The 26276-nt window shown below is 43.0% G+C and overlaps 1 protein-coding gene across 7 annotated transcripts in view; it reads right to left on the bottom strand.

Moving 5' to 3' along the window:
• Positions 1 to 15123: 15123 nt before the first annotated feature.
• LOC124868333 (GTP-binding protein 2-like) overlaps positions 15124 to 26276 on the bottom strand; it is a 94440-nt gene continuing 83287 nt past the window's right edge. For 5 of the 7 annotated variants that reach the window (XM_047365495.1, XM_047365490.1, XM_047365491.1 and 2 more), the window contains 6 exons: positions 25043 to 25262; positions 24691 to 24826; positions 23906 to 23964; positions 23539 to 23710; positions 18809 to 18973; positions 15124 to 18740 (listed from right to left, as the gene is read on the bottom strand). In XM_047365495.1, the coding sequence (XP_047221451.1) occupies positions 18558 to 18740; positions 18809 to 18973; positions 23539 to 23710; positions 23906 to 23964; positions 24691 to 24826; positions 25043 to 25262 (935 nt within the window). In that variant the 3' untranslated portion in view covers positions 15124 to 18557. Of the gene's footprint in view, positions 18741 to 18808; positions 18974 to 23521; positions 23711 to 23905; positions 23965 to 24690; positions 24827 to 25042; positions 25263 to 26276 lie in introns of those variants that run through there. The other 2 variants (XM_047365493.1, XM_047365497.1) reach the window with 2 other exon arrangements.

Raw genomic sequence — 26276 nt, 5'->3', positions numbered from 1 at the left:
AATATCTTTTTGTGTGTTGGTGTGAACATCTTTCTGTAGATTGGCGCCCTTCCTAAAAACCTGTAACAGAGCTGTGGACAATCTTCACCGGTTTGAGACAGCTGCAAACTATGATTGCAGCTCCCTTTGTAGCCGGACTTTCTCTGAAGGTCAGATGAAGAGCTACAATGCTACAACAGATACCACAATGCTATGACCACAACACAAATTATGATGGTTAGAATAAACACTGCTATTAAGAAACTTATTTTAGTCCCCTTTTTGGTCTGAAGTTCCCTTGTGCATTGTGTTTAGCACAGATCAAACATGTTCTACAAAAATTTTTTGAATAAGAGTTAAATCCATATGTTGTGTATATTTTGTTCACTAATCCTACCATTCCTCCTCTCGAGACATGAGAAACTCCATGACTCGATATTGCTGCCCATTTGTATAGGTTTTTTGGTAGGATAGGTTTATTTTCTGGTCAGGTGTATATTGTTGCACTTTTTCCTGTCATTAATTTGCATGCTTCAGTTAAGGCTACTAACTCAGCAGCTTGCGCTGAGTAGTGTGAAGGGAGTGCTTCTGCTTTCAGTACTTTATCAAGAGTTACTACAGCATATCCGGTTTTTGTTTTACCTTTCTCATCCTTTTTGGAAGACCCGTCTACAAATAATATTTCTCCATCTGTCAGAGGGGTATCTTTTAAGTCTTTTCGGCTTTTTGCTATTTCTTCAGATAATGTTTGGTTTAGTTCTTATTAAAAATAAAAAATAAAAACTCACTCACTGATGAACACAAAAAATGAAGGGCATATTATATCTTATAATCTTAGTTTGTTTTACCCAGTTTTATAGATACAACATACAGTTTCAGTCAGCTTTGTATTTAGTTCAAGTAACTAAAGTTTGTTTCAATTAACTCAAGTTTTCTCTATTTCAGTCCAGTCCAGTAATTCTGTTAAGGTTCATTTAATCTTATGTTAAGTTTGAGTCTAATTCAATCATTTTGAACCTGACTGGAAAAAGTCTAAACATCTGTTAAAATCTTTTTGTTTTACCATAGAGAACTGACCTAATATTATTATGGTAATGTTGAGGACTCTAATTTTTACATAACATGAAACAGACATTTATTTCACAAAAACAGAAAGTCAAACACAGACATTTGGCCACATGAAAGTTTAAATAACCTGTTTGTAAAAGAATTAGGAAAAATTGAAGACAGATCTATGAACTTTCCTATAGTTATCAGTATTTTTAATACAGGTAGAACCTTTGCTATCTTTATATGATTTTTCGGAAAAGATTCTGGAAACCTTATTAAGATATAAATTTGGCAAAGATCATCAGAACATCAGACCTTTATTAGCGCTTTTAATGTCCCTCAAAGATGCATTACAATGAAATCAGTCATTCCCATTCACACACATTCACACACTACTTACTTATTTCTCTGTCAGAGTAATTTTTATTTGCAAAGATTTGAACATAATTTGACTTCTATTATTCTTAAAATGCACATTGTTTCCTCATAACCCCTTTTGTTTCCACAAGGTCTGTTTTGAACGCTTCAATTCTTTTTTTTTTTTTTTTTTTTTTTTTATTCACCAAGAATCAATAAGGTGGTCTTAGTGGATCCACCTTAAAGGTGTTATCTGTTGGGTGTCATGTTATCATTGTCAGGTCAGTGAGGTTCATAAGTCAGTCAGAACCTTGGTCATTTGTTCTGTGCACATAATGTTTCATAAATCCAGCCTATGATTAATCAGCAAAACGTCCACCTATAGGAGAAAAAATGATTGTTAATGAATGAGCTGCATTTCCTAGGAACACTGTCTTCCTCCTGGATGAGCATCACCTGTTGAAAAACTTTCATCATTGTTTGTTTCACATATTCACTCACATCTTTATATTATATCAGTAGGTGAAGTTGTTAGTATCTCATGTAGACTGACATATACTGTTGCATTTGGAGAAGATCTCAGATTAAATAAACTTAGTTAGAGCTTCAATCCAGGTTCATTTTATGTCTGCAGACTTTAGCCAATTTTTCTTTTCTTTCTTTTTTTTTTTATACATAAAGAGCAAGATTCAAAACATTTTCAAAAGGCAGATTGTGGCAGAATGTAAACAAAACTGCTTATTGATTGACAAAATAACATTCAAGCACACAATCACCATATTAAAAGGCTCTACTTCTAGAGAATCACTAAACTTCTGGGGTCCGGTTTTGGCCCGCGGACCTTGAGTTTGACACATGCAGGGTAGAGTTACAATTTTTTTTTTTTTCAGACCTTTCAGCAGAGACAGGCTTAGTTTTATCTTTGTTTTCAGGCAGCTGCATCTCTTTGTCAAGGTCGTTTCACAGAGCTGAAATTTAACTTCTCTCAAAGAGGAAAAATCAAGAATGCACACAATCTGAGCCAAATATGGAATTATTTCCCTGTAAAATGAATCTTTTGCATTTTATCATGATATTGTTGGTAGTATAACACCATAGAATGATTTTTAAAGCACCTGTTTCTCACTAATGCTTGCCTACAAAATCTTTTACTCTCAGATTACTTCTTTAACAACTCTAGTCATTGTTCACTGGGTTGTCCAGTTGGACAGTTTCCATGTTGTCCACATTGTCACCTCCTCTTTTAACTTCTTTTACCACGTCCTCTAAAACCACCTCTTAGTCTTTATAATTTGGGGCTACCTTGGTATTCTAAACTGGGATGGGTGGCAGTCCGCCCCCCCCTTTATTTGTTTTCAGTTAAGCTGAAAGTTTTTTCCTGTGCTTTTCTTAAGGCCTCAGTATTATGGCTATGTCAGTTAAAAGCTGCTCTTATTGTTGTTTTTTTTTTTAATTCATCTTTTTGTTTTAATCTGTTTATCAACTGTGAGCACTCAGGGACTGAAAAGTCCCCTTTGAAATTATAATCTGGCAAGGTTTTTTATTGTCTCTTGAATCTTTTAAATGCATAATCTCCAGTTTAAGATCCCCGTGTAGTTTTAGGATTTCAGTGATAATTAAGTTACCTGAAAATCCGTATTTTTATGCCATCGTGTACATATTTCTGTTAAATCAGAGCTTTTTCTCTGTTCTTCCCCCATTGTTCTTTGTTATTTTTCTCTTTTTAGTTTTCATTATTGCTAATTTTAGATCCCCTTGTAATTTTAAGACATCCTTTGTATCTAATTTGCCCAAAAACCCATGTTTTTTATTTTTTATTCCATCTATGACAGATCATACCTGCTCCTTTTACATAGTTCTCCATAAACTTTACCTCCCCTTCTAAGTCAATTAGTTTACTTTGTTTCTCTTTACTTTGCCCCTTTCCCATTTTGAACTAGATTTAGATCCAGTATGTTTTTTAATACCTGGTGTATTCTAAATACTGGATTTATGTATTTGAAAACAGGATGGTGATCAAGAAGTCAGTTGTGGTAAAATCCACTTCAACCCTGTTCAGGTGGGATTTTCTTGCCTACAAGCATCCACAAAGGCTCACCATTTACTATCTGTTTTCAGTTTATATGAAAAGTAAGGACCTAATGGTCATTACGATTCCATTCACTCTTCCACACGTTTTTCAGTCACACTTTTTTACGCGTTTTACTCTTACTGTAATTACTTTCACAAAAACATAACAGAGGACTCCGCCGTCCTGTGTAGAGTTTAATTAGTCTATTTCAACTAAGGGAGTCTACCCTCCTGCGGAATTTAACTGTCTATTTTAGTTCAACAGAGGACTCCGCCGTCCTGTGTAGAGTTTAATTAGTCTATTTCAACTAAGGGAGTCTACCCTCCTGCGGAATTTAACTGTCTATTTTAGTTCACCTGATAGTGTCTAGAATTGTCAGGGTTTCTCTATACTGTACTATTTTAGGTCATTTGCATTTCATCACTCATTCCTTTTAAATGAAAGACCTACTCACTGGTTCTCTGTGTCCTCGGGAGTACCGTCAGCCGTCAGACCCCAGCCTGTCAGGGAGGGACCAGTCCCGGAAAGGGTATTAGTACTGTGGCCACAGATTTGTCTGGAATCTCACTCACCCACTGGGATCGTCAAGCGTCTTGGTCTCCGGCTCGAAGGACCATTTATGTTAGGTTTAAACACCAAACACTTTCACAATTCTGCACAAAGAAAGACACAGAGAAGTTAGTTCATTTTAACCTGCAGGTGAGAGTGTCTCAGAGGCTGCTCAATTACAATCCTCCAAACACACTCTGAGACAGCCCCTGCTCTCTCTGCCTTTTATTCATAAGAGAAGAGGCCCTGGTTACAAAATGTTCCAAGCACAAAACAGGGAGAGATGCACACTCATATTGATTAGAAACAGCTGCACTGACAGAATGTTCTAGAACATCCTGTCTCTATCTTGCAGCTCTTGTACATATAAGATATAATCACTCTGAACAGCAAGCTTCACTTCTATTAAAGTTAAAACATATATAATCATTAATTAACCCTAACACTAAGTTTGTTGCAAATTTATTAAAAATAGAAATCGCATTTACGTAAGTATTTACAGCCTTTGCTTAACACTTTGTGGATCCACCTTTGGCAGCAGTTACAGCCTCAAATACAGCCTTGTATATGACGCCACAAGCTTAGCACACCAGTTTGGCCCATTCTTCTTTGCAGAACATCTCAAGCTCCATCAGGTTGGATGAGAGAGGTCTGTGCACAGCTATTTTCAGATCTCTCCAGATGTTCCATCAGATTGAAGTCTGGACTCTGGCTGGACCACTCCAGGACATTTACAGGGTGGTTCTGAAGCCACTCCTTTAAGATCTTGGCTGTGGGCTTCGGGTCGTTGTCCTGCTGAAAAATGAACCGTCACTCCAGTCAAAAACGCTCTGGAGAAGGTTTTCATCCAGGATGTCTCTGTACATTGCTGCTGCATTCATCTTTCCCTTTATCCTGACTAGTCTGCCATTTTCTGCTTTGAAAAACATCCCCATAGCATGATGCTGCCACCACCATGCTTTACTGTAGGGATGGTATTGGCCTGGTGATAAGCGGTGCCTGGACTCCACCAAACATGATGTATATTTGTCTAATCAGACCAGAGAATTTTGTTTCTCATGGTTTGAGAGTCCTTCAGCTGCCTTTTGGCAAACTTCAGACAGGCTGCCATGTGCCTTTTATTAAGGAGTTTTTTCAAGGAGTAGCTTTCATCTGGCTACTCTACCAACAGGCCTGATTGGTGGGTTGCTGCAGAGATGGTTGTCATTCTGGAAGGTTCTCCCCTCTCCACAGAGGAATGCTGGAGCTCTGATAGAGTGACCATGGGGTTCTTGGTCACCTCCCTGACTGAGGCTCTTCTCCTCCAATAGCTCAGTTTAGATAACTGTCCAGTTCTAGGAAAAGTCCTGATGGTTTCAAACTTCTCCCATTTACTAATGATGGAGGCTGCTGATTGTGGTGACACATCTTTAAAATGTGGAAACCTCTAAGTGGTTTGAAAACATATTTTAAGAATTCTTAAAACACTGGTAGAAGTATTCATACCCCATAGGTTGTTCCACAAGTGATGCTGTACAACCAAATATGTCAATATATTTTCTCTTTATTAAGCAACACAACTTGCACTGAAAAAACTATTCATACTTATTACATGTTTATCTGCCTTAATGCTGTGAAACCACTAATTACAATGCATTTTAGTGGAGTTTTATGTGATGACCAAAACAAAGTACGATGATAAAAACACTTTGTTTGCTGCTGTTAAACTAAGCAAAACCTGAAAAGTGTGACCTGCATGGGTTTTTAGCTCCCACTAGTCAACACTTTTAGGTCCATTGGGTTCTTTACAGCTGCAAATGTTTTGTCAATATGTTTCCTCCAGTTTCAGGATGTAATAATGGCTCAAACAAATCATATGGATTGTCCACAAAAAGACTTGTACTTTCTAAAACACGAATATGGTTTGATATAAACCTTGAATCACCAGTGACCTGAAGGACATACTTAACAAGGAATAAAGAGCCTTCAGAGAGGAAGACAGGGAATTATTGAGGAGTATACAGAAGCAACTTAAAGTCAGGATAAGATACAGCAGGGAGGTGTACAAGAACCCCCTTCAGTTTGCTTATCGCTGTGGAGTTGGAGTTGAAGATGCCATCAAACACCTGCTTCAACAAACCCACTATCATCTGGACAAAGCCAGCAGCACTGTGAGGACCATGTTCTTTGATTTCTCCAGAACATTTAACTCAATCCAACCTGATTTGCTTTATCAGAAACTCCAGAAGACTCAGGTGGAGGCCTCAACAATCTCCTGGATCAAACACTACCTGACAAACAGACCACAGTTTGTGAGACTGGAGAGTTATGAGTCTAACCAGGTAGTCAGCAGCACAGGAGCACCACAGGGGATGGTACGCTCACCATTCCTCTTCACTCTGTACACCTCAGACTTCCAGTATAAGACAGACGCCTGGTCAGGATCTGGGTTTGTGTTTGTTTTTGTGCTTGCTACATGTGCTCATTTTCAGGTGGTGCTGGAGCTCTCAGGTGTGCTGGGTGACAGGTGCGACTTGTTCCACTGATTGCCAGGAGGAGTACTTAACCAGGAGGTTGCCAGCAATTCAAGGCGAGAGTGTTTTTGCCACAGTGGTACAAACTCGAGCCACGCTCTAAGTCTATGCTTCGTTCTTCGACCTCGTTTAACTTTGTTTTTTGCTCCTCTGCAGATTTTGAAAGCCTAAGCTTTGGATCTATGTCACTGAGTTTTCTGGACTACGTTTCTGAAAGTTACTCTTAAGGATCAAGCCTGTCTTCGTTCTGAGGATTCCTGTCCTGTGATCTACCTTCGTTTGGATTCGCATCAAGCTGGCAGCTTCCTGTCCTCTTTGTCTCCTGAGCCAAGCCACAAGCGTACCCTGTCCACCCTCCAACGTAACCCACCGCACATCGAACTTGTTTACTGTAACCTGAGCTCCACAGAACAGCACCAAGTGAACTCTCTACGGATATACCTGCTTAAGACCTGGATCCTGAATCTCATTCCCCCTGGCAACCTGACCATCATAACTCAGTAAGCCGATCTCAGTATCAAAATAACTATTTGCTCTTAGTTTAGTTTTTCCCTCTGTTACCTGTACTCATCCATTCTCTTCACTTCCCCCTTACAGTGAGATATTTCGTGCATTCCGTTCCTGACTATATCTTCAATAAACAATCCTTATTTTACCTCCTCCTCCTGCGTGTTCTTTGTATGTGGGTCCGAGCTATTTTCAAACATAATGACACTCCTGTCATCTGCAGAAATACAGGGAGCTGGTGGAGCGCTTTGTAGCATGGTGTAGAATAAAATAACCTCATCTTGAACATGAATTAAATAAAGGAGGTGATTGTAGATTTTAAGAAAAACAGGAATAGGTCAAACACTATTTCCACCATGGGAGAAGAAGTGGAGGTGGTGGAGGAGTATAAATACCTCGGTGTTAACCTGGACAACAGACTGGAGTAGAGATGCAACTGTGAAGCCATCTACAAGAAGGGACAGAGCAGACTGTACTTCTTGAGGAGGCTAAGGACCTTTGAGTTTGAAACAAGATGCTGCATATCTTCTATAAGTCTGTTGTGGAGAGTGTGATCTCTTCTGCCATCATCTGCTGGGGAAGCAGCATCAGAGCCAGCGACTTAAAAAAGCTCAACAAGCTGATAAAGAAGGCTGGCTCTGTTCTGGGAACTCCTCTGGAACCCCTGGAGAGCATTGTGCAAAGAAGGATTCTTCATAAAATGAAGAACATTATGGAGAACCCTGAGCATCCTCTTCATGAGACTGTTGAACAACAAGAGTGTCTTCAGTCAGAGGCTACTTCAGATCTGCTGTAAAACAGATCACTACAGGAGATCCTTCCTGCCCACAGCCATCAGCATCTACAACGATATTAACAGATCCAGTGTGATGACTGACAGATGGCTCCATGTCCAGTGCCTCAACACAAACGGCATAGAAAATGGCAATGCAAAGAAAGGATGGAAATGTCCATCATGCAAGTAAGGTGCAGTGTGAAGTTTGTCCAATAATGTTAGAAGGAAATTATAGAAATTATATGTTGGAATTAAAACTGTAGATCTGTCAGATTGCTTTAAGACTGTGTCATGTTTAGTAGAATGATTTAACATCAGTTTTGTGAAAGGCATGTTACCTCAAAGCTATTGACAAAAAATAGAAAATGCAGTTAAATCAGATAAAAGTGAGTGTGCCTCATCTATTCAGTCTAGTAGAACAATTTCAGACAGATTTTGTGTCAGTGGGTCACATGACCTGGAAGCTATTGACGAAAAATGCTAATTTTGCACTAAAACAAATGTAAAAAAAAAATATAAAAAGGCTTAAAATGGAATAAAAAAAGAGTGTGCCTCCTTCTTCCAGTCTATTTGGATAATTTATGATTGATGTCATGATTGTGTCAGTAAGTCACATGACCTGGAAGCTAATGAAGAACAATTCAGAATCAGAATCAGAATCAGAATCAGCTTTATTGCCAAGTTCGTACATACAAACAAGGAATTTGACTCCGGTACACTTTGCTCTTTTGTTTTGCTTTTGCATTACAGAATATACATATTTACAATGTACAACATACACATATATAATAAAAAGGTGCATTTGCAACATCTGTAAGCTGTTGTTTTGTACTCTATTTAATGTTCAACAGAGAAACAGCCTGGGGGAAGAAACTGTCTCTGTGGCAGCTGGCTTTAGTGAACAGTGCTCTGTAGCGCCACCTGAAGGTAAAGCTCTAAACAGTTTATGTGCAGGGTGTGTGGGGTCTGCAGAGATTTTAGCAGCTCTTTTCCTGACCCTAGACCTGTATAAGTCCTGGATAGAGGGAAGGTCAGCTCTGATTATTCTCTCTGCATTCATGATTATTCGTTGCAGTCTGGACCTGTCCTGTTTTGTGGATGATCCAAACCACACTGAGATGGATGAAGACAAGACAGATTGAATGATGGCAGTGGAGAAGATGACCAGGAGGTTGAACTTCTTGAGTTGCCTCAGGAAGTACAGTCTCTGCTGGGCCTTCTTTCGAACAGTGTCTATGTGTGAAGACCATCTCAGGTCATCCGAGATGGTGGTTCCTCAGAACTTGAAGTGGTCCACGGCCGATACAGTGTTGTTGAGGATGGTGAGGGGGTGTATGGGGGTGGTGTTCTCCGAACGTCCACCACCATTTCCACAGTCTTGAGTGGGTTCAGTTCAAGGTAGTTCTGACCGCACCAGTGTACCAGCCGATCCACCTGCTGTCTGTATGCAGACTCATCACCGTCCTGGATCAGTCCAATGACAGTGGTGTCATCTGCAAACTTAAGGAGTTTCACGGACGAGTCCGATGAGGTGCAGTCATTTGTGTACAGAGAGAAGAGGAGTGGGGATAGAACACCAGTACTTATTGATCTGGATCGGGAGAAGATGCTCCCCAGTCTCACCTGCTGCTGTCGGTCTTTCAGGAAGCTGTTGATCCACTGACAGGTGGAGGCTGGGACGTTGAGCTGTGTGAGCTTCTGGTGGAGGATGTCTGGTATAATAGTGTTGAAGGCCGAGCTGAAGTCTACAAACAGGATCCTGGCGTACGTCCCTGGGTGGTCGAGGTGTTGCAGGATGAAGTGTAGACCTAAGTTAACAGCATCATCTGCCGACCTGTTTGCTCGGTAAGAAAATTGCAGGGGGTCCAGCAGGGGACCTGTGATGTCTTTCAGGTGCTTCAACACCAGCCGCTCAAAGAATTTCATGACCACAGACGTCAGGGCTACAGGCCTGTAGTCATTTAATCCTACGATGGTGGGTTTCTTGGGAACCCGGGATGATGGTGGATCGTTTGAGGCAGGAGGGGACCTCACACGTCTCCAGTAATTTGTTGAAGATCCGGGTGAAGAGCGGAGCGAGTTGATGTGCACAGGCTTTCAGGCATGATGGGGGAGACGTTATCAGGTCCTCCAACTTTCTTTCTTTTAATGCCCTGTAAAAGCCTATTTACATTTTCCTCTGAGATCTTTAGTGCAGGCAGGTTTGTTGAAAGGATGTTTTCTGGGCAGCGTCAGGACTCTGTAGTCGGTTGGCATCCTGAAACAGCTCACTAGGGGAGAGAGAGCGATTACTATCTGGCAGATGAACTTGGATATGAGGAAGAGTAGTTTAAGGCTTACTTGTGGGTGAAGGTGGTGATTCCAGGGATAGATGAGCAAACCACAGAGGCTGAGGTTGGCTGGCAAGCGCGCCATGTGAGCAGATTCCTCCAGAAGGTGTGTGATGTTGGAGGGTGGACAGGCAGAGTGAGTGAAGATCCGGGTGAAGATCGGGGTGAGTTGATTTGCACAGGCTTTCAGGCATGATGGGGAGACGTTATCAGGTCCTCCAGCTTTCTTTGTTTTCATGCGCTGAAAGAGCCTGTTTACATCATGCTCGGAGATCTTTAGTGCAGGCAGAGGATCTGAAGGTAGGGGGTTGGTTGTTTTACGGGTCAAATTTGTTCCTGAATGGGATGTGGAGGAGATGATTTGAGGTGTGAATGGCTTCTTGTCATGTCTGCAGTAGAAGTCATTCAGATGGTTGGCCAGGAGACGACTCTGTTCAGGATGGGTGGGGGGGGGCTCCTATAGGCAGTCAGGTTTCTCAGACCGGTCCATACAGCTGAAGTGTCACCAGTAGAAAGGCTGTTCTTCAGCTTCTCACTGTAGCTTCTCTTGGCTGCTTTGATCTCTTTTGTTAGTGTGTTCCTGGCCTGCCTGTACCGCGCCGATCTCCACTGCTGTGAACTTCTTCCTTTTCCCTGTGCAGATTCCTGAGGTGTGGAGTAAACCATGGCTTTGTGTTCCCAAAGGTGCAGAAGGTCTTGGTGTGCACACACATGTCCTCACAGAAACTGATGTATGATGTCACCACATCAGTTAGTTGGTTTAAGTCAGTGGCTGAAGTTTCAAAAACAGTCCAGTCTGTGCATTCAAAGCAGGCCTGTAGCATCTGCTTTGATTCCTCAGTCCACTTCTTAACAGTGTGAACCTTGGGTTTGGAAGCTCTTAGTCTCTGTCTGTAGGTTGGGATGAGGTGGATTAGATAATGATCCAAATAATCCAGAGCAGCCCTGGTAACAGCATGATATGAGTCCTTTAAAGCTGTGTAACAATGGTCCAGTGTGTTTTTGTCTCTGGTGGGACACTTAATATGCTGTCTGTATTTGGGGAGTTCATTTGAGAGGTTTGCTCTGTTAAAATCTCCCAGTATTATAATGAAAGAGTCCATGTATTTTTTCTCCACATCTGTAATCAGCTCAACAAGATGTTTTTCAGCAGCAGAAGTACAGCCATGCGGTGGAAAATATGAACCAATTATTATAAACGAGGAAAACTCTCTCGGTGAATAAAACGGTTTACAGATTATGGAAAATGACTCCAGATCCGGGCTACATGTTTTTCCCAGCACTTTTACGTCTCTGCACCAACCTTCATTTATATAAAAGCAGATTCCGCCTCCTCGCCTCTTACCCGATAGCTCCGCGCTGCGATCCGCTCTGAACATCTGGAAGTCCAGCATTAGCAGTGCGCGGTCCGGGATGTTTTCACTCAGCCATGTCTCGGTGAAGCAGAGAACGAAAGTTACGTATGTAACTACGGTTCTATGAATCCCGGATGACCGCCAGAGGCGGTGCTTCAAGCACTGAATGATCATTCTTGCGCATGCGCAGGTCGAGAAATTAATAACAACATGGTCACATGTGACCTATCGGTGGCTCACGTGAGTCTATATAGTCACATGACACCAGGAGTCCAGTCCCGACAATCTTCTCGCGAGCACGCGGAGACCGAGGGACCGAGCGCTTTGGCGGTCATCCGGGATTCATAGAACCGTAGTTACATACGTAACTTTCGTTCTATTTCATCCCTACTGACTGCTTCAAGCACTGGATGACGCATACCAACAGGGTCCCGAGGGATCCTACGGAGGCCCCAAGGAACACAGCAACACCACTAACCTCAACGGGACGCAGAAGACCGTTGCACCAGTATTCCCTGCAGGGGATGCGGCGCGGCGACGTTCACCCTGTAAAACCTGGCAAAGGTGCTTGGCGCCGTCCAGGAAGCAGCTTCACAAATGGCCTCCAGAGGCACCCCGGTCATGGCAGCCCACGAGGTGGAGAGGCTCCTAGTGGAGTGACAGCGCACGCCGCTCGGCAGGGGCTGATCCTGCAAGGAGTAAGCCACAGAGATCATCTCCACAATCCAACGTGCCAACCGTTGTCTAGAAAGGGCCTGACCTTTCCGAGAGCCAGCATAACAAACGAAGAGACAGTCAGTCCGACGAATGGGTGCCATGGAGCGGACATACGCCTCAAGCGCTCGGACAGGGTTGTTATTAATTTCTCGACCTGCGCATGCGCAAGAATGATCATTCAGTGCTTGAAGCACCGCCTCTGGCGGTCAGTAGGGATGAAATAGAACCGCTGATCCGCAGAGGTCCGTGTTTTTACCGGTGAGAGGAAGCAGCTTGTCCATCTTGTTGTTTAGAGAGCGGACATTTGCCAGGTGGATTGAAGGCAGTGGTGTGCGAAGTCCTCTTTTGCGGAAGTTTACCAGCGCGCCAGCACAGTTTCCCCTTCGACGCCTTCGGTGCAGTATCCCGTATAGAGCCGCAGCTCCGCTTGCCAGGAGCTCAGTGAACCTCAGATCAATGAAAGATGGTGAAAAAATCCCAAGAGAGGATTCTCTGATGTTGAGAAGTTCCTCTCTACTGAATGAGACCACAGGATTGTGGCTCGAAAAAACACACAAAATACAAAAACAAAGAGAGAGCGAAGCTCCGAGGCTGCCATCGTCGGCACCATCTTGAGATTATAATTGTGAATTTTAATATTAAAAATTCACGAAAAATAGAAAAATACATTTAAATCAAGAAACAATGAGTGTGCCTCCTTCTTACAGTCTAGTAGGATAATTTATGGTTGATTTTGTCAACTGGTCACATGACCTGCAAGCTATTGAAGAAAAATAGTGAAGGGGTTAGGGTTACCCTAATACAATAAAAAAAAAAATAGGAAATGCATTTAAATCAGACAGAAATGAGTGTCACTCCTTCTTCCAGTCTATTGATTTATGATTGATTTTGTGTCACTTATTCACAAGACATGAAAGTTATAGTTCCACCCACCCCCCGAGTGTTTGGTTCGGACATTTATTGAAGGTCTCAAAGGGAACCACCGTGTGTAGGAGGAGCGAGACGGCAGCGAGCAGTTTCCCGAAATCAACCTGCCCGTGCTGGCCCAAATAGAAGGCTGACGCCGCTGAATGCGCGGAGCTTGAATATCCAATATCCAACTAACTTCACCGCGGTGTACAGAAGATTCTTTCTCCACATCATCTGTCACTTTATCTATGCCTCCTTCTGGCCAAAGACAGCAGACATTTTTGCGTCCCAGTTAGCACTTGTATTTTAAATGTGCTAATTTCACACGCTACAATTGCGCCCGCAATCCCTTCCAGGTTTGGAAAATGGCATTGCGGGTGGAGAAGGATTAGATTCGCATATATCCTCCCATAAATTTGCGGGTTTGGGTCATTATCACGTGTTATGCATATTTATGAAGGCAGACACGCTAAAATGTTTGCGCCCGCAGTTCTGCTGATTTTCCACATGCAATCCGATTACCACGTCGTTTGTAGATCAGCTTTACGGACGCAAACAGGTTTGCGTGCGGTTTAATACACGCAAAAAAGGTCAAAATTTGTGTCACCACATAGAACTTAATGCTGAGATGAGGATGGGATAGGAACCTCCGCCCATCACTTATCATGCAGTGTGTATTAAATCCACGAACCTTTGAAATCCACATGAAATACAAACCAATGTAAAGCTAGAACACAAATATTTCACTGCAGGTAATTTGAAAAAGGTGTTCAATGTGTCAGCTCCAGCTGATACAATTTACCATCAACAAGGCAAATTTAAGATGTGCTGAACCCCTGAATCCTTCAAAATGCAGAAAAACACCATGAGGCAGAGATATGGTGCCTTATCAGATACTGGACACAAATGGCTAAGAAGATACCCAATCTAAACCTGCAGAATTTAACACTGTTGGTAAGGTAAGTTTATTTATATAGCGATTTTCAGCAACGAGACACTCAAAACGCTGTACATACAATTATAATACAATCACAAAGAGAATAAACACAGATACAGACACAGAAAAACAAATCAAATGAATAAATCAAACAGCAAGACGAGTGAAATCCTTCAATCCTTCTGATTTTTTCTTAGCCACGTCATCCATGGCTCCACAGTGTATAATAAGGTTTTCTAGAGACGGGCGCTTTTCTGTGATTGCAAGAATATTCTCTGAGATATCGGACACCACGTTTCTGGTACTAATCATAACGTTTGTGTTTTTGTTGTTGCAGAAGTTTTTAATCCCATCCACAGCTGTGTTGCCCACTATTAGGGTTCTTGGTCTGGTGGGGTACTTTTTCTCTGGCAGCTTAGGAGAAGACTGTTTAGAGTGAAGGTTGTTCTCAAACCTTTTATTGTTCTCAGAAGATGGATCATTTTCCTGGTTTTCGTTCTGTAGTGGAGCAAATCTGTTCTGGAGGGAACTCCATTATTTCCAGCTGTCTCACTCCTATCAGTTGTTGTGACAGCAGCTCGCTGTCGAAGTATCCTTTTCCCAGGGGAAACGGGGGCATTTTTCTGTAATTCTGGCCATTCTGATTTATTTAATTGTTGAGATCTTCCAGTGAGTCGTCCACCTTGATTTTTTGGGCATGCCCCTAAAACATGCCAGGGGGGTCTGCCGGTAGGTTTATTCTCAGTGTTCTGATTGCTGGCTGAGTTGTTGAGCTGGCTGTCACTGTTTGGGATCACAGGCAGAGTTGAATCATCGCTGTACCCCATATTCACCTCCACATTCACTTCTAGTCCATGGATTTTCATCTCCAAAACAGCCAATTTCTGTAAAAGTTTGTCAAAATCCCTCCATGTTTAGCATGCTGTACAGTTATTAGGGTTAAGTTTCCCTTAGACTATGGCCAGGATGGTCAAATTCATACCACCAAAATGAGAGACAATGAGGGAAGCGTTAACATGTGCCAAAAGGTAGTGAAATGTTTGATGCCTGTTTAAATACAAACCGCACTACATGTGCATGCTATAAATGTTTATTAGTAAAAGTATGACAAAACATGACAAAAAGTTGTTTTAAATACACATCCTCAACTCTAAATACTAATTGAATTATGTGTTGTATTTCTCTAATGCAACTGTTACAGTTTCAGTACTTCTTCCTGTCAACAGTGATTCTGACTATGTTGTTTAAACAGTTCAGAATGAACAGTTTTTATCCTTAAATGCCTATTGAAGTCATGGTCTTCAATATTTCTTATGCAAAACAGGAGGTTTTGTAAAAATCTACCAATGATGGCCCATGTTGTATCATACTACAATGGCAACCAAATTGCAGCTTACTCATGCACATGTTTATACTGTACTATACTTGAAGTTGTAGCTTTCAATTAGGTCTCTTCTGATGTAGAAATCCTCACCATTGTACCTTGTAGCTTTCAATATCAGTTTTGATTATTAAGTTGCAGTAAAGCTTGTCTATGCCATGCTTTACACTTCTTGTTTAACTAAATTTTCTCAACCTGTTGATTATTTACTGTGACAGAAATGTATGTGATTTGTGAATACATTGTTTCTCACATTTATTTGGCTGGGTGGAGCTAAATGCAGTGCAGACCTGGCGAGTTGACTTGACCTACAAACCACCAGGATCGGTTTGATAAACAGCAAGTACACCTAGCAGTACAAGAATCCTCACTGATGTCTTCACCTTTATTGGACATAAAAAATTCTAAACATCTATAGGTAATTATCATCAAAATATCAAAATATGACACTAGTTCCATTTGTGGAAAGGGGTTAAAAAAATTCTAAAATCCTGTGCGGTCATACACAGAGTCAGACACCTATTCACCCAAATCATGGACCTTAGTTCAAATTCTAATGTTGTGAGCAAGTATAGAACTGAAACAAATCAACTAATAATTGTAATTGGTAATAACAATATAGTTTGTTTTATGCATTTTTCTGTTGCTTAGCTGTTATTTGTTCCCTTACAGATTTTTTGTTTTTGCTTTTTAATCACACCTAAAGATTTCAGATCAAACTAAATTTAGTATCAGATGAACATAGCCTGAGTAAATACAAAATAACGTTTTCTAATAATTATTCAATGATGATTCAATGTATCATTAGAAAGAAGCTACCCAAACCAGCTTTACAGGAACAACTGATCACCAGTGAAACTTTCTGGACGTGTGCATCCAATTAAATCGGGGCCCTGTTTCAGAAAGCAGGGTTACCAAGCTCCAAGTAGAGAGCACATACCGTGAGTAGACCTACTCCACAATATTATACACAGGGGTTTTGGAATGAGAACAGGTTGTAACAACAGGGTTACTCATCTCTGAGTAGAAGTTGCCTGAGTTAAGCATGATCGCAAGGAAATAAGAAGGCCTCATCAATGGAATGCAGATAACGTGATTCACCATTGCAAAGGGAGGAAATAAGAAGCCTGGAAGTGCGTTTCCCGCCGACGGAATTAGAAATATTTATGACAGCATATGTAGAATATCAGCACATATTTAAGAAAAAAAGCATTGCTGTTGCTGCTACAAAAACAGCTATTGGTATGTTTAACCAACTAACCAACTAAATTACCTAGCATTCACTGGCTATATTCAACATATGCAATTAATGATGAGTAAGAAGTTAAAGGTTGGCTGATGAGTTAATATGAAAAAGAGTAGACATGCAACTGCAATTGAGATATTTTTCTCTCCATAACGTTCCTGTGAAACAGTTGTACAAAGTGTATTTACAAGAAATACAAGAAAACATAGAAACATGTCTAATCAGAAAGGAATACCTAAAAATGCAGCTGCAGAAAACATAAAGTACAACAGCTGGAGCATCAGTTAAACGTAGGTGAGGTGCCCACAGAAGTGGATGATTTTATTTGTTTAAACAAAATATCAATAACTACTGTATTTCCAGTTGCAGGCAATAAAGAACACTTAATAAAATGAAACGACTGTTGTCTTTAGTTTGGGAAGTGATTGGTGAATTTGAAATTATTATAACAAATATGATTTTATATATATATATATATATACTAATCACAAAATATGTGTAATGCACAGACCCAGGCCACTTGGCTTCCACATTGCTGATTATGTGGGCTGCAACACATATGATCCTAACACTACAAAACTGCAATTATTTGCTATATCAATGACATTTGTATTGATTAAGTGAATTTAATACAGAATAGAATAGAATAGAATAGAATAAACATCCTTACTCTTGGACGCATCATGCACAACACTGAATGTTACAAATAGCTTTTTATTTTTCCTTTTTCCAACTTTGCGTGCACCTCTCCTCATAGCACTGGATGGTAGTGCATCTCCACCACCCTCAGATTATTTGCTGTCATCATAGGATGCAGAGGAAAAACAAATAAGCAACACATGCTAATCATGGTGCATGTTGCAGCAGGAGGAGGATAAAAAATAAAAGAGCTGTTTAAACAAATTCTGCTGTACTGTACGTGTACACAATGAAATGAAAAAGTATTCTAATTCCATAGTCGAATGGTGCAGGGGCCTGGTTTGCGCTCCAGGCACGGTATATAGTAAAACACTTTATGTTTGCTGTAAGATATCAAGTATTTTTATGTCAAGGAGCTTGTCATTGGTGTGAAAGTCCCAGTCAAGTCATAATCTTTGTGATTTTAACAAGTCAAGTCATTTAAGTAATTAAATTTGTGACTAGTCTGACTCGATTCCAAGTCACGACTCAAGTTTACACCTCTGATACCTTCTCACATCTTTCAATAAAACAGTCTGAAAAGTGCAGCATACAGTTTCTTATCTGAATCCTTATCAAGATAAGTGAGCACTCTATTTCTTTAAAGGAATGTAAAGCTTGGTCCCCCAGATAATTCTTCTAATAGCAGCAAGATGGAATAAAAAACATTGTTAAATTAGTCTCTGACATGACATTAGAGGAACTATTCAGAATGAAGTCCACTACAGTCATGCATATTCAACATAAAGCACATATGCCTGCTGGCAATGATGATGATTTACTCATTAGGACCCAAAGGTGTGAATGAAAACAAAACATAAAGCCTGAAAATATTACATTAGAACACAGAAATTTGTTCTCTCCCAGGTCTGCAAGAAAAAAAATTGATACGTTTTTACAACGCTAGCCTGGGTTCTGGTAGTCTTTCCAGCTTGGGCAGAATATATTACTTGTGTAATTGCTCAGAAATTTAAAGTGGGTGTGTTTACTACACTGATGTTTGCTGCAGTAAGATAGATCTATGAGGACTTCCCAGAAATTCTTAACTTGAGTTTGATGTTCTTGCTACCTTGGTGAAAACACCACATTTTATTTTTTTGTGAATTATGTAAAGGATTAAAGGGTGGATCAATATGCATACACTGGGCAGGATCATAAAGCTAGTTTTTGTTGGTCAAATGAAGAAGAGAGTGTGAATAGTCGCTAATAATCCTGCAGATTCTGGTCATGGTTCAGATACTGGTTGTGTGGTAGCAGACGTGTAACATGACCAATGCCCTTGGTGACTCCTTCCCTGAAGAGCAGCTTGGCAGTCAGTCGCAAATACTCAGGGTGCTTGATGAAGTGAAAGCGAACAACGGCCCTCTCTCCTGTTCGAAGCTCGTCCTGAAATCAGCAGTGAAGGCTTTATAGTCTGTTTTTATGTGCAAGATAAATAAACAAAACTCACCAACCTTTCCATGAAGGCGCTCCACTGTTGCTGTCTGCCTGACATTACCAACATGGACAGTGACCTGTGAACCCCGCCGGAAAGTCTTTGCGTGAAAGAGCAGAACAATGGCAGCTTCAAACTGACAGCAGATGGTTGGGTTCATCTTGGGGCTGACCATCACCATGCCCTGAAATGAACAAACAACTGCTGCTAATCACATTTTAAGGGATAGGCCAGCTTAAAAAAAATGATTATTCATTGTCCACAGAAAATGGCTCCACCACTGATTCTGGCTCTGAACATCAGCTGAGAAACCAGCAGCCCTACTGCAGCCACAAATATGGGCGGTTCTAGAAAGGTACCAGTGCCCCTGTAGAACTGGTCTTGGCCCCTGTACTGAAGACATCATACTAAATCAGTTTCTTATGATGATATGCGCTGTCACAGAAACTGCAACTAATTGTTTTTTCTTACCTTTACAGTTTTACTTTAACAATTAATTTAAAATTAAGGTGCTTTTACCGTCAGCCGTATTGAGATAGGATTACAGTTTTCATCTGCTAGATCAGTGGTCTTCAACCTGCATCTCCAGAGCCACAAGTTATATATTTAATATAATAAATGATGAAATATTGCATTTTTCTTTTTTCTATTTTTAGGCTCTAGGTGACGAGTCAGACAAAGAGCGGCTCAAGACACCTTCACCCCTCCTTGAACCACCACCTTAATGTGGTGGAGGGTTTTGAGTGCTCGAATGATCCTCGAGGCTATGTTGTCTGGGGCTTAAATACCCCTGGTAGGGTCTCCCATTGCAAACAGGCTCTGGGTGACGGTTCAGACAAAGAGCGGTTCAAGACAACTTCATGAGGACCACAAAATCAAGGCACGTGACGTCACCTGGTACGGCGGAGCCAGGGTCCCACCCTGGAGCCAGGCTTGGGGTCGGGACTCCTCAGTGTGCGCCTGGTGGCTGGGTTGCTCCTCGCGGGACCCGGCCGGGCCAAGCCTGAACGAGAGACACGAGGCCATCCCCCAGTGGGCCCACCACCTGCAGGGGGAGCCATGAGGGACCGGTGCAAAGAGGATTGGGCAGCGGATGAAGGTGGAGACATTGGCGGCCCAATCTCTGGATGCTTAGGCTGACGGTAGGGACATGGAATGTCACCTTGCTGTGGGGGAAGGAGCCTGAGCTTGTGTGGGAGGTCGCGAGATATCTACTAGAAATAGTCGGGCTCACCTCCAGGCAAACCGTGGGCTCTGGAACCCATCTCCTCGAGAGGGGCTGGACTCTCTTCTACACTGGAGAGGCCCACAGGGAGAGGGTGGGTTTGCTTGTTGCCCCCCAGCTCAGCCGTCTCGTGTTGGGGTTTACCCCAGTGGATGAGATGGTCCAATCCCTGCGCCTTCGAGTTGGGGACAGGTCTCTGACTGCCATTTCGGGCTACGGGCCGAGTGGTAGTGCGGAGTACCCGGCCTTCTTGGCGTCCCTGTCAGAGGTGCTGGATAGTGCCCCTCCCGGGGACTCTATTATTTTGCTGGGGGACTTCAACGCCCACGTGGGAAACGACAGTGACACCTGGAGAGGCATGATCGGGAGGAATGGCCTCCCCGATCTCAATCCGAGCAGATTGTCGTTATTGGACTTCTGTGCTAGTCACGGATTGTCCAAGCATAAGGGTGTTCATCAGTGCACTTGGCACCAGGACACCCTAGGGAGGAGGTGGATGATCAACTTTGTTGTCATGTCGTCAGACCTTCGGCTGCATGTTTTGGACACTCGGGTGAAGAGAGAGGCTGAGCTGTCCACTGATCACCACCTGGTGGTGAGTTGGATCCACTGGAAGAGGAGAAAGCTGGACAGACTTGGCAGGCCCAAGCGTATAGTGAGGGTCTGCTGGGAACGTCTGGCAGAGCCCTCAGCCAGGGATATATTCAACTCCCACCTCCAGGAGAGCTTTGACCAGATTCCGGGGGATGTTGGAGACATAGAGTCCGAGTGGACCATGTTCTCTGCATTGATTGTCGATGCTGCTGCCCGTAGCTGCGGCCGTAAGGTCTGTGGTGCCTGTTGCCGCGGCAATCCCCGAACCCGGTGGTGGACACCGGCAGTAAGGGACGCTGTCAAGCTGAAGAAAGAGTCCTATCGGCTGTGGTTGGCTCGTGGGACTCCTGTGGCGGCTGACGGGTCTCATGAGGCCTAGCGTGCCATGGCCCAGGCTGTGGCATAGGCAAAAACTCGGTCCTGGGAGGAGTTTGGTGAGGCCATGGAGAAGGACTACCGGTTGGCCTCGAAGCGATTCTGGCAAACCGTCCGGCACCTCAGGAGGGGGAAGCAGTTTTTCGCCCACACTGTTTACAGTGGTGGGGAGCTGTTGACCTCGACTGTGGACATTATCGGCCGGTGGAAGGAGTACTTCGAGGATCTCCTCAATCCTGCTGTCATGCATTCCCTGGTGGAAGCAGAGGCTGGGGACTCAGGGTTGGACTCTTTCATCACCCAGGCTGAAGTCACCGAGGTGGTTAAAAAGCTCCACGGTGCGGAGGTGAACGAGATCCGCCCTGAGTACCTCAAGTCTCTGGATGTTGTGGGGCTGTCATGGTTGACACGCCTCTTCAACATTGCGTGGCGGTCAGGGACAGTGCCTCTGGACTGGCAGACTGGGGTGGTGGTCCCCCTTCATAAGAAGGGTGACCGGAGGGTGTGTTCCAACTATAGGGGAATCACACTCCTCAGCCTCCCTGGTAAGGCCTACGCCAGGGTATTGGAGAGGAGAGTCCAGCTGATAGGCGAACCTCGACTTCAGGAGGAGCAGTGTGGTTTTCGTTTCAGCTGTGGAACACTGGACCAGCTCTACACCCTCTACAGGGTACTTGAGGGTTCATGGGAGTTTGCCCAACCAGTCCACATGTGTTTTGTGGACCTACAGAAGGCATTCGGCTGCGTCCCTTGTGGTGCCCTGTTGGGAGTGAGTCGGGGCCCCTTTTATTAGGGGCCATCAGGTCTCTGTACAAGCGGAGCAGGATTTTGGGCCGCATTGCCGGCACTAAGTCGGACCTGTTCTTGGTGCTTGTTGGACTCCGGCAGGGCTGCCCTTTGTCACCAGTCCTGTTCATAACTTTTATGGACAAGGGCCGGAGGGGGTCTGGTTTGGGGATCAGAGGATTTTGTCTCTTATTTTTGCAGATGACGTGGTCCTGCTGGCCCCCTCTAGCCAAGACCTACAGCATGCGCTGACGCAGTTCGCAGCTGAGTGTGAAGCAGCTGGGATGAAGATCAGCTCCTCCAAGTCAGAGGCCATGGTTCTCAACCGGAAAAAGGTGGCTTGTCCTCTTCAAGTTGGAGGGGAGTTCCAGCCTCAAGTGGAGGAGTTCAAGTATCTCGGGGTCTTGTTCACGAGTGAGGGGAGAATAGAGCGGGAGATTGACAGACCGATCGGTGCGGCTGCCGGAATAATGGAGACGCTGTGCCGGTCCATTGTGGAGAAAAGAGAGCTGAGCCGAAAAGCGAAGCTCTCGATTTACCGGTCGGTCTAGGTTCCTACCCTCACCTATGGCCTTAAACTTGGGGTCATAACCGAAAGAACGAGGTCCAGGATACAAGTGGCTAAAATGAGCTTCCTCCGTAGGGTGGCCGGGCACTCCCTTAGAGATAGGGTGAGGAGCTCGGCTATCCGAAAGGAGCCAGTTGAGGTGGCTTGGGCATCTATACCGGATGTCTCCTGGACGCCTTCCTCCGGAGGTGTTCCATTCCAGGCGCGTACCACTGGGAGGAAGCCCAGGGGAAGGCCCAGGATACGCTGGAGGGACTATGTCTCTCGGCTGGCCTGGGAATGCCTTGGGCTCCCCCGGGAGGAGCTGTCTGGGGAGAGGGACGTCTGGGTGTCTCTACTGAGTCTGCTGCCCCGCAACCCGGTCCCGGATGAAGCCAAAGACGGTGAGTACGAGTACGATATTGCAGTTTTTTCTGTTTCTTTCTTTTTTTCATGTGTCCCCCATTAAAAAACAGCAGCCCCACCCTGGCTCCCCTGGTAAATTTAGCCTAGAACCGCCACTGGCCACAAGTAAAGATATTATCATTGTGAAGTTCTGGAAAGTTTTGCAATGTACTTTTGTTACAGTTTTTGTCACTGCAGTGTAAATTTTTCATTTTGTAAAGTACTTGTCTTGTTGCTGAAATGTGCTATACAAATGAACTTGCCCTGTCTTGTGCTGGTTCCCTGTGATTTGCAAACCAGTCCAATATAGAGAAAAGTTTATTTGGTGTTCATTAAAGTCCTATCAATAATTCAAGGAAAAAAGGCTTCTAAACCCAATAGGCTCTTTTGTTAGCAGATTGTTAAGCACTAGTGACCTTATTTCATAGTTTTAATACAAAAAATGAGACAGAGAAGGCGGCAAGACATGCAGCAAAGGTCCTCAGGTCCGTAATTGAATCTTGGACAGCTGCATTGAGGACTGGGGACCCTATACACGTATCAGTAACTGTATTGGAACAAAAAAAGAGGGGATACTACTTCCTTAGTCCCTTTAGTTTCCCAAAGTATATTGGTTTTATTGAAACCATGTAAGGTGATTTTTCAGGAAAATACTAGTCCTCTATCACCTGAATCTCAGAACAAATTAAATCAGATCAGAAATGCTTCTGATAATCAAAAGTAACAACAACTACTGCTTCAGTGTACATTAGCAGATGAGCTCCATTAGCCACAAATCCCATTGTAAATAATAACTCAACTTTAAGTGATCTCTGACCTTGCGCAAAAGAGAACGGTCAAAGTTTCCTAGAGCCAGAGTGGCTGCCTGTCCGGCCTTTAACACCCTGCAAGCTGAGCGGTTCCTCTGGATGCTGTCCACTTTCAGACGCAAGAAACGGCCATCTTCTGTGGGACCCACAACTAGTCGCTCACCCTCCCTGCACACTCCACTGGCAAAAAAAAGGTAAAGTGTGCAGATTTTATTTTCAAGCATTTAAAGTAAGAGGTTAAAAAAGGACTGAGTAAAAGTGTAATTTAAACTGAATCTAAACATTAGAAAAGTATAAGGTCAGCTAATTCATTCATCATGTATCACAACAGCAGTAAAATGGCCAACTTTTTCTGTGAAGACCATGTCATCTAACCTGTACAGAGTGCCTCCTACAACAGTCCCAACGTCAGGAACTGAGTAGATCTCATCCACCTACAAACACAGAGGCATGATGGGACATCTGCAGCATACAAAAAACATTTTTAACATGATGATTTCTTTGGATTAATTTAGCCCACAATAGTTTTAACTGGCCACTTTGGAGGGTTTTAAGCATGAACAGTCTCTTTTAAGGTAATGCCACAGGATCTCAATCAGGTTATAGTCCACACTGTTGCCTCTTTTCCATTCAACATTCCAGCACTGCATGGCTCCGCTCCACTCTACCCTGCTCTACTCGTTAGAAAAGCTGTTGTGTTTCCACTAAAGCCCTACATCTAGTCGTCAGTGTTATGTTCTTTGCAAAGTAAAATAAACACTCACAGTCGTACATCATGCCCTCTCAAAATATTGAGGTTGCGGAGTTCAGACCACCCTTTTGTCACTCCCAGGTTTTATGAGCATTTCCTGGCACTGTGATGTGTGGTAAAATTCGTTGCTCGTCATTCTCTCCTAGCCCTCCCAGCAAACACTTTCTTGTGCCGTTGACATACAGCTGACCATGCTCAAGGCCAATCTGTGAACAGTAGTCTGTTCACTTCACATTTCGGCTCTGCTCAGGACTGATGAGCAGAAAGCTAGTACCGAGCCGGAAAAGCCAGTAATAGAAACGGTTGAAAAATATGCTGAGTGGAATGGAGCCAGCCAAAGTAGAACCCATGGAAAAGGGGAATGTAAAATGTAATGTCGTATCCATGTTGTGTGTTTATGCCCATAGACCTGGAATTCAGTAAGCTGTTGCATCAGATCTTCTTGCTCCTTGCTGTTGCTAAGTGGAGGAAGGATGTTCAGGAAAACCTTCAGAAGGTCTAGACTTTCTCCAGACACACTGGACAAGGTGAAGATAGGTGTGATGCTGCACACACACACACAAATACATACAAGAGTAGCCGTAAAACTTTTAGTTTGAAGGTTTCAAGTGACCATAGAGAATAAACATATATTTAAGTGAGATTCAAACACTGATGTCAGAGTGTAGAAAAATATTATTTTTCTGTACTGACAACTGCTGTTTCATTTAGTTTGGTAGTTAAGTGAGTGTTTAACTGCATCATTACAAGTGAGTACCCACCATGCAGATTGAGCGAACTGCTGCGCTGCAGTCACAGCATCATCGGGGTTCAGCACTACCATGGGAACCTTGTTGCAGCCTGGTTGCTTGAAGACTCGCTCCAGCTGGCGGACAGTTCGCTCCACTGTGCCATGGGAGCACAGATCCACTTTACTGACTACAATAAAAATGGGGACTTTCAGAGCCATGGCTAGTCCCAAATGCTCTCGGGTTGTACCAGCTGGACATAGAAGAGATGAAAAATACTAAGCCTGGTAACCACGTGCAAGAAACATAATCCATCTATCTATTGTTTAAACCCACTTGACCCTGCAACCCTACATAGGTTGTGAGTGGGAGGGGCTGGTTCCTATATCCAGCATTGGGCGAGAAACAGAGGACACCCTGGACAGGTTGCCAATCCATCACAGGGCAACACAGAAACACACAGAACAAATAAAGGGCAGTATTAGCATGACCAATTAGTGTAACAGTTATGCTTTGGGACTGTGGGAGGAAGCCAGAGTACCTAAAAAGAACTCACACAAGCAAGGGGAGACCATGCAATATCTATGTATCCTACACTATATTGCCAAAAGTATTGGGTCACACAATCAAATCAACAAATTCTGGTGTATAAAGTTTGGTGTGGAGAAACTTGACAGGTCTGTACAGAGTCCTGACCTCAACCTTCTTAAACACTTTTGGGATGAATTAGAGCAAAGGCTGAAAATCTGGTTTTGTCATTCAAGTATGAACATACTCCTTAACCTTGGAATTGTGGAAAAAAGAACTGTGGAAAATAGTTCAACTTGCTATTGCTGGCAAAATGGGTCCATCAACAAATTAGACCTTATATATATTAATATTTGGATTTCGGGTGAAATTTAGGGAAAACCTAAAAGGTTCATGCTCCAGATATATATATATATATATATATATATATATATATATATATATATATCTCAGAATCAGCTTTATTGCCAAGTTCGTACATACAAACAAGGAATTTGACTTTGGTACACTTTGCTCTCTGGTTTTTGTTTTTTGCATTAAAGAGTATACATATTTACAATGTACAATATACACATATATAATAAAAAGGTGCATTTGCAACATCTGTATGCTGTTGTTTTATACTCTATTTAATGTTCAACAGAGAAACAGCCTCGGGGAAAAAACTGTCTCTGTGGCGGCTGGTTTTAGCGAACAGTGCTCTGTAGCGCCACCTGAAGGTAAAGCTCTAAACAGTTTA

This window comes from Girardinichthys multiradiatus, chromosome 5 (genome assembly GCF_021462225.1).
Source record: "Girardinichthys multiradiatus isolate DD_20200921_A chromosome 5, DD_fGirMul_XY1, whole genome shotgun sequence".
Taxonomy (NCBI): Eukaryota; Metazoa; Chordata; class Actinopteri; order Cyprinodontiformes; family Goodeidae; genus Girardinichthys; species Girardinichthys multiradiatus.
Note: the sequence above shows the minus strand (reverse complement) of the source record. Positions and strands in the feature narration are given on the sequence as shown.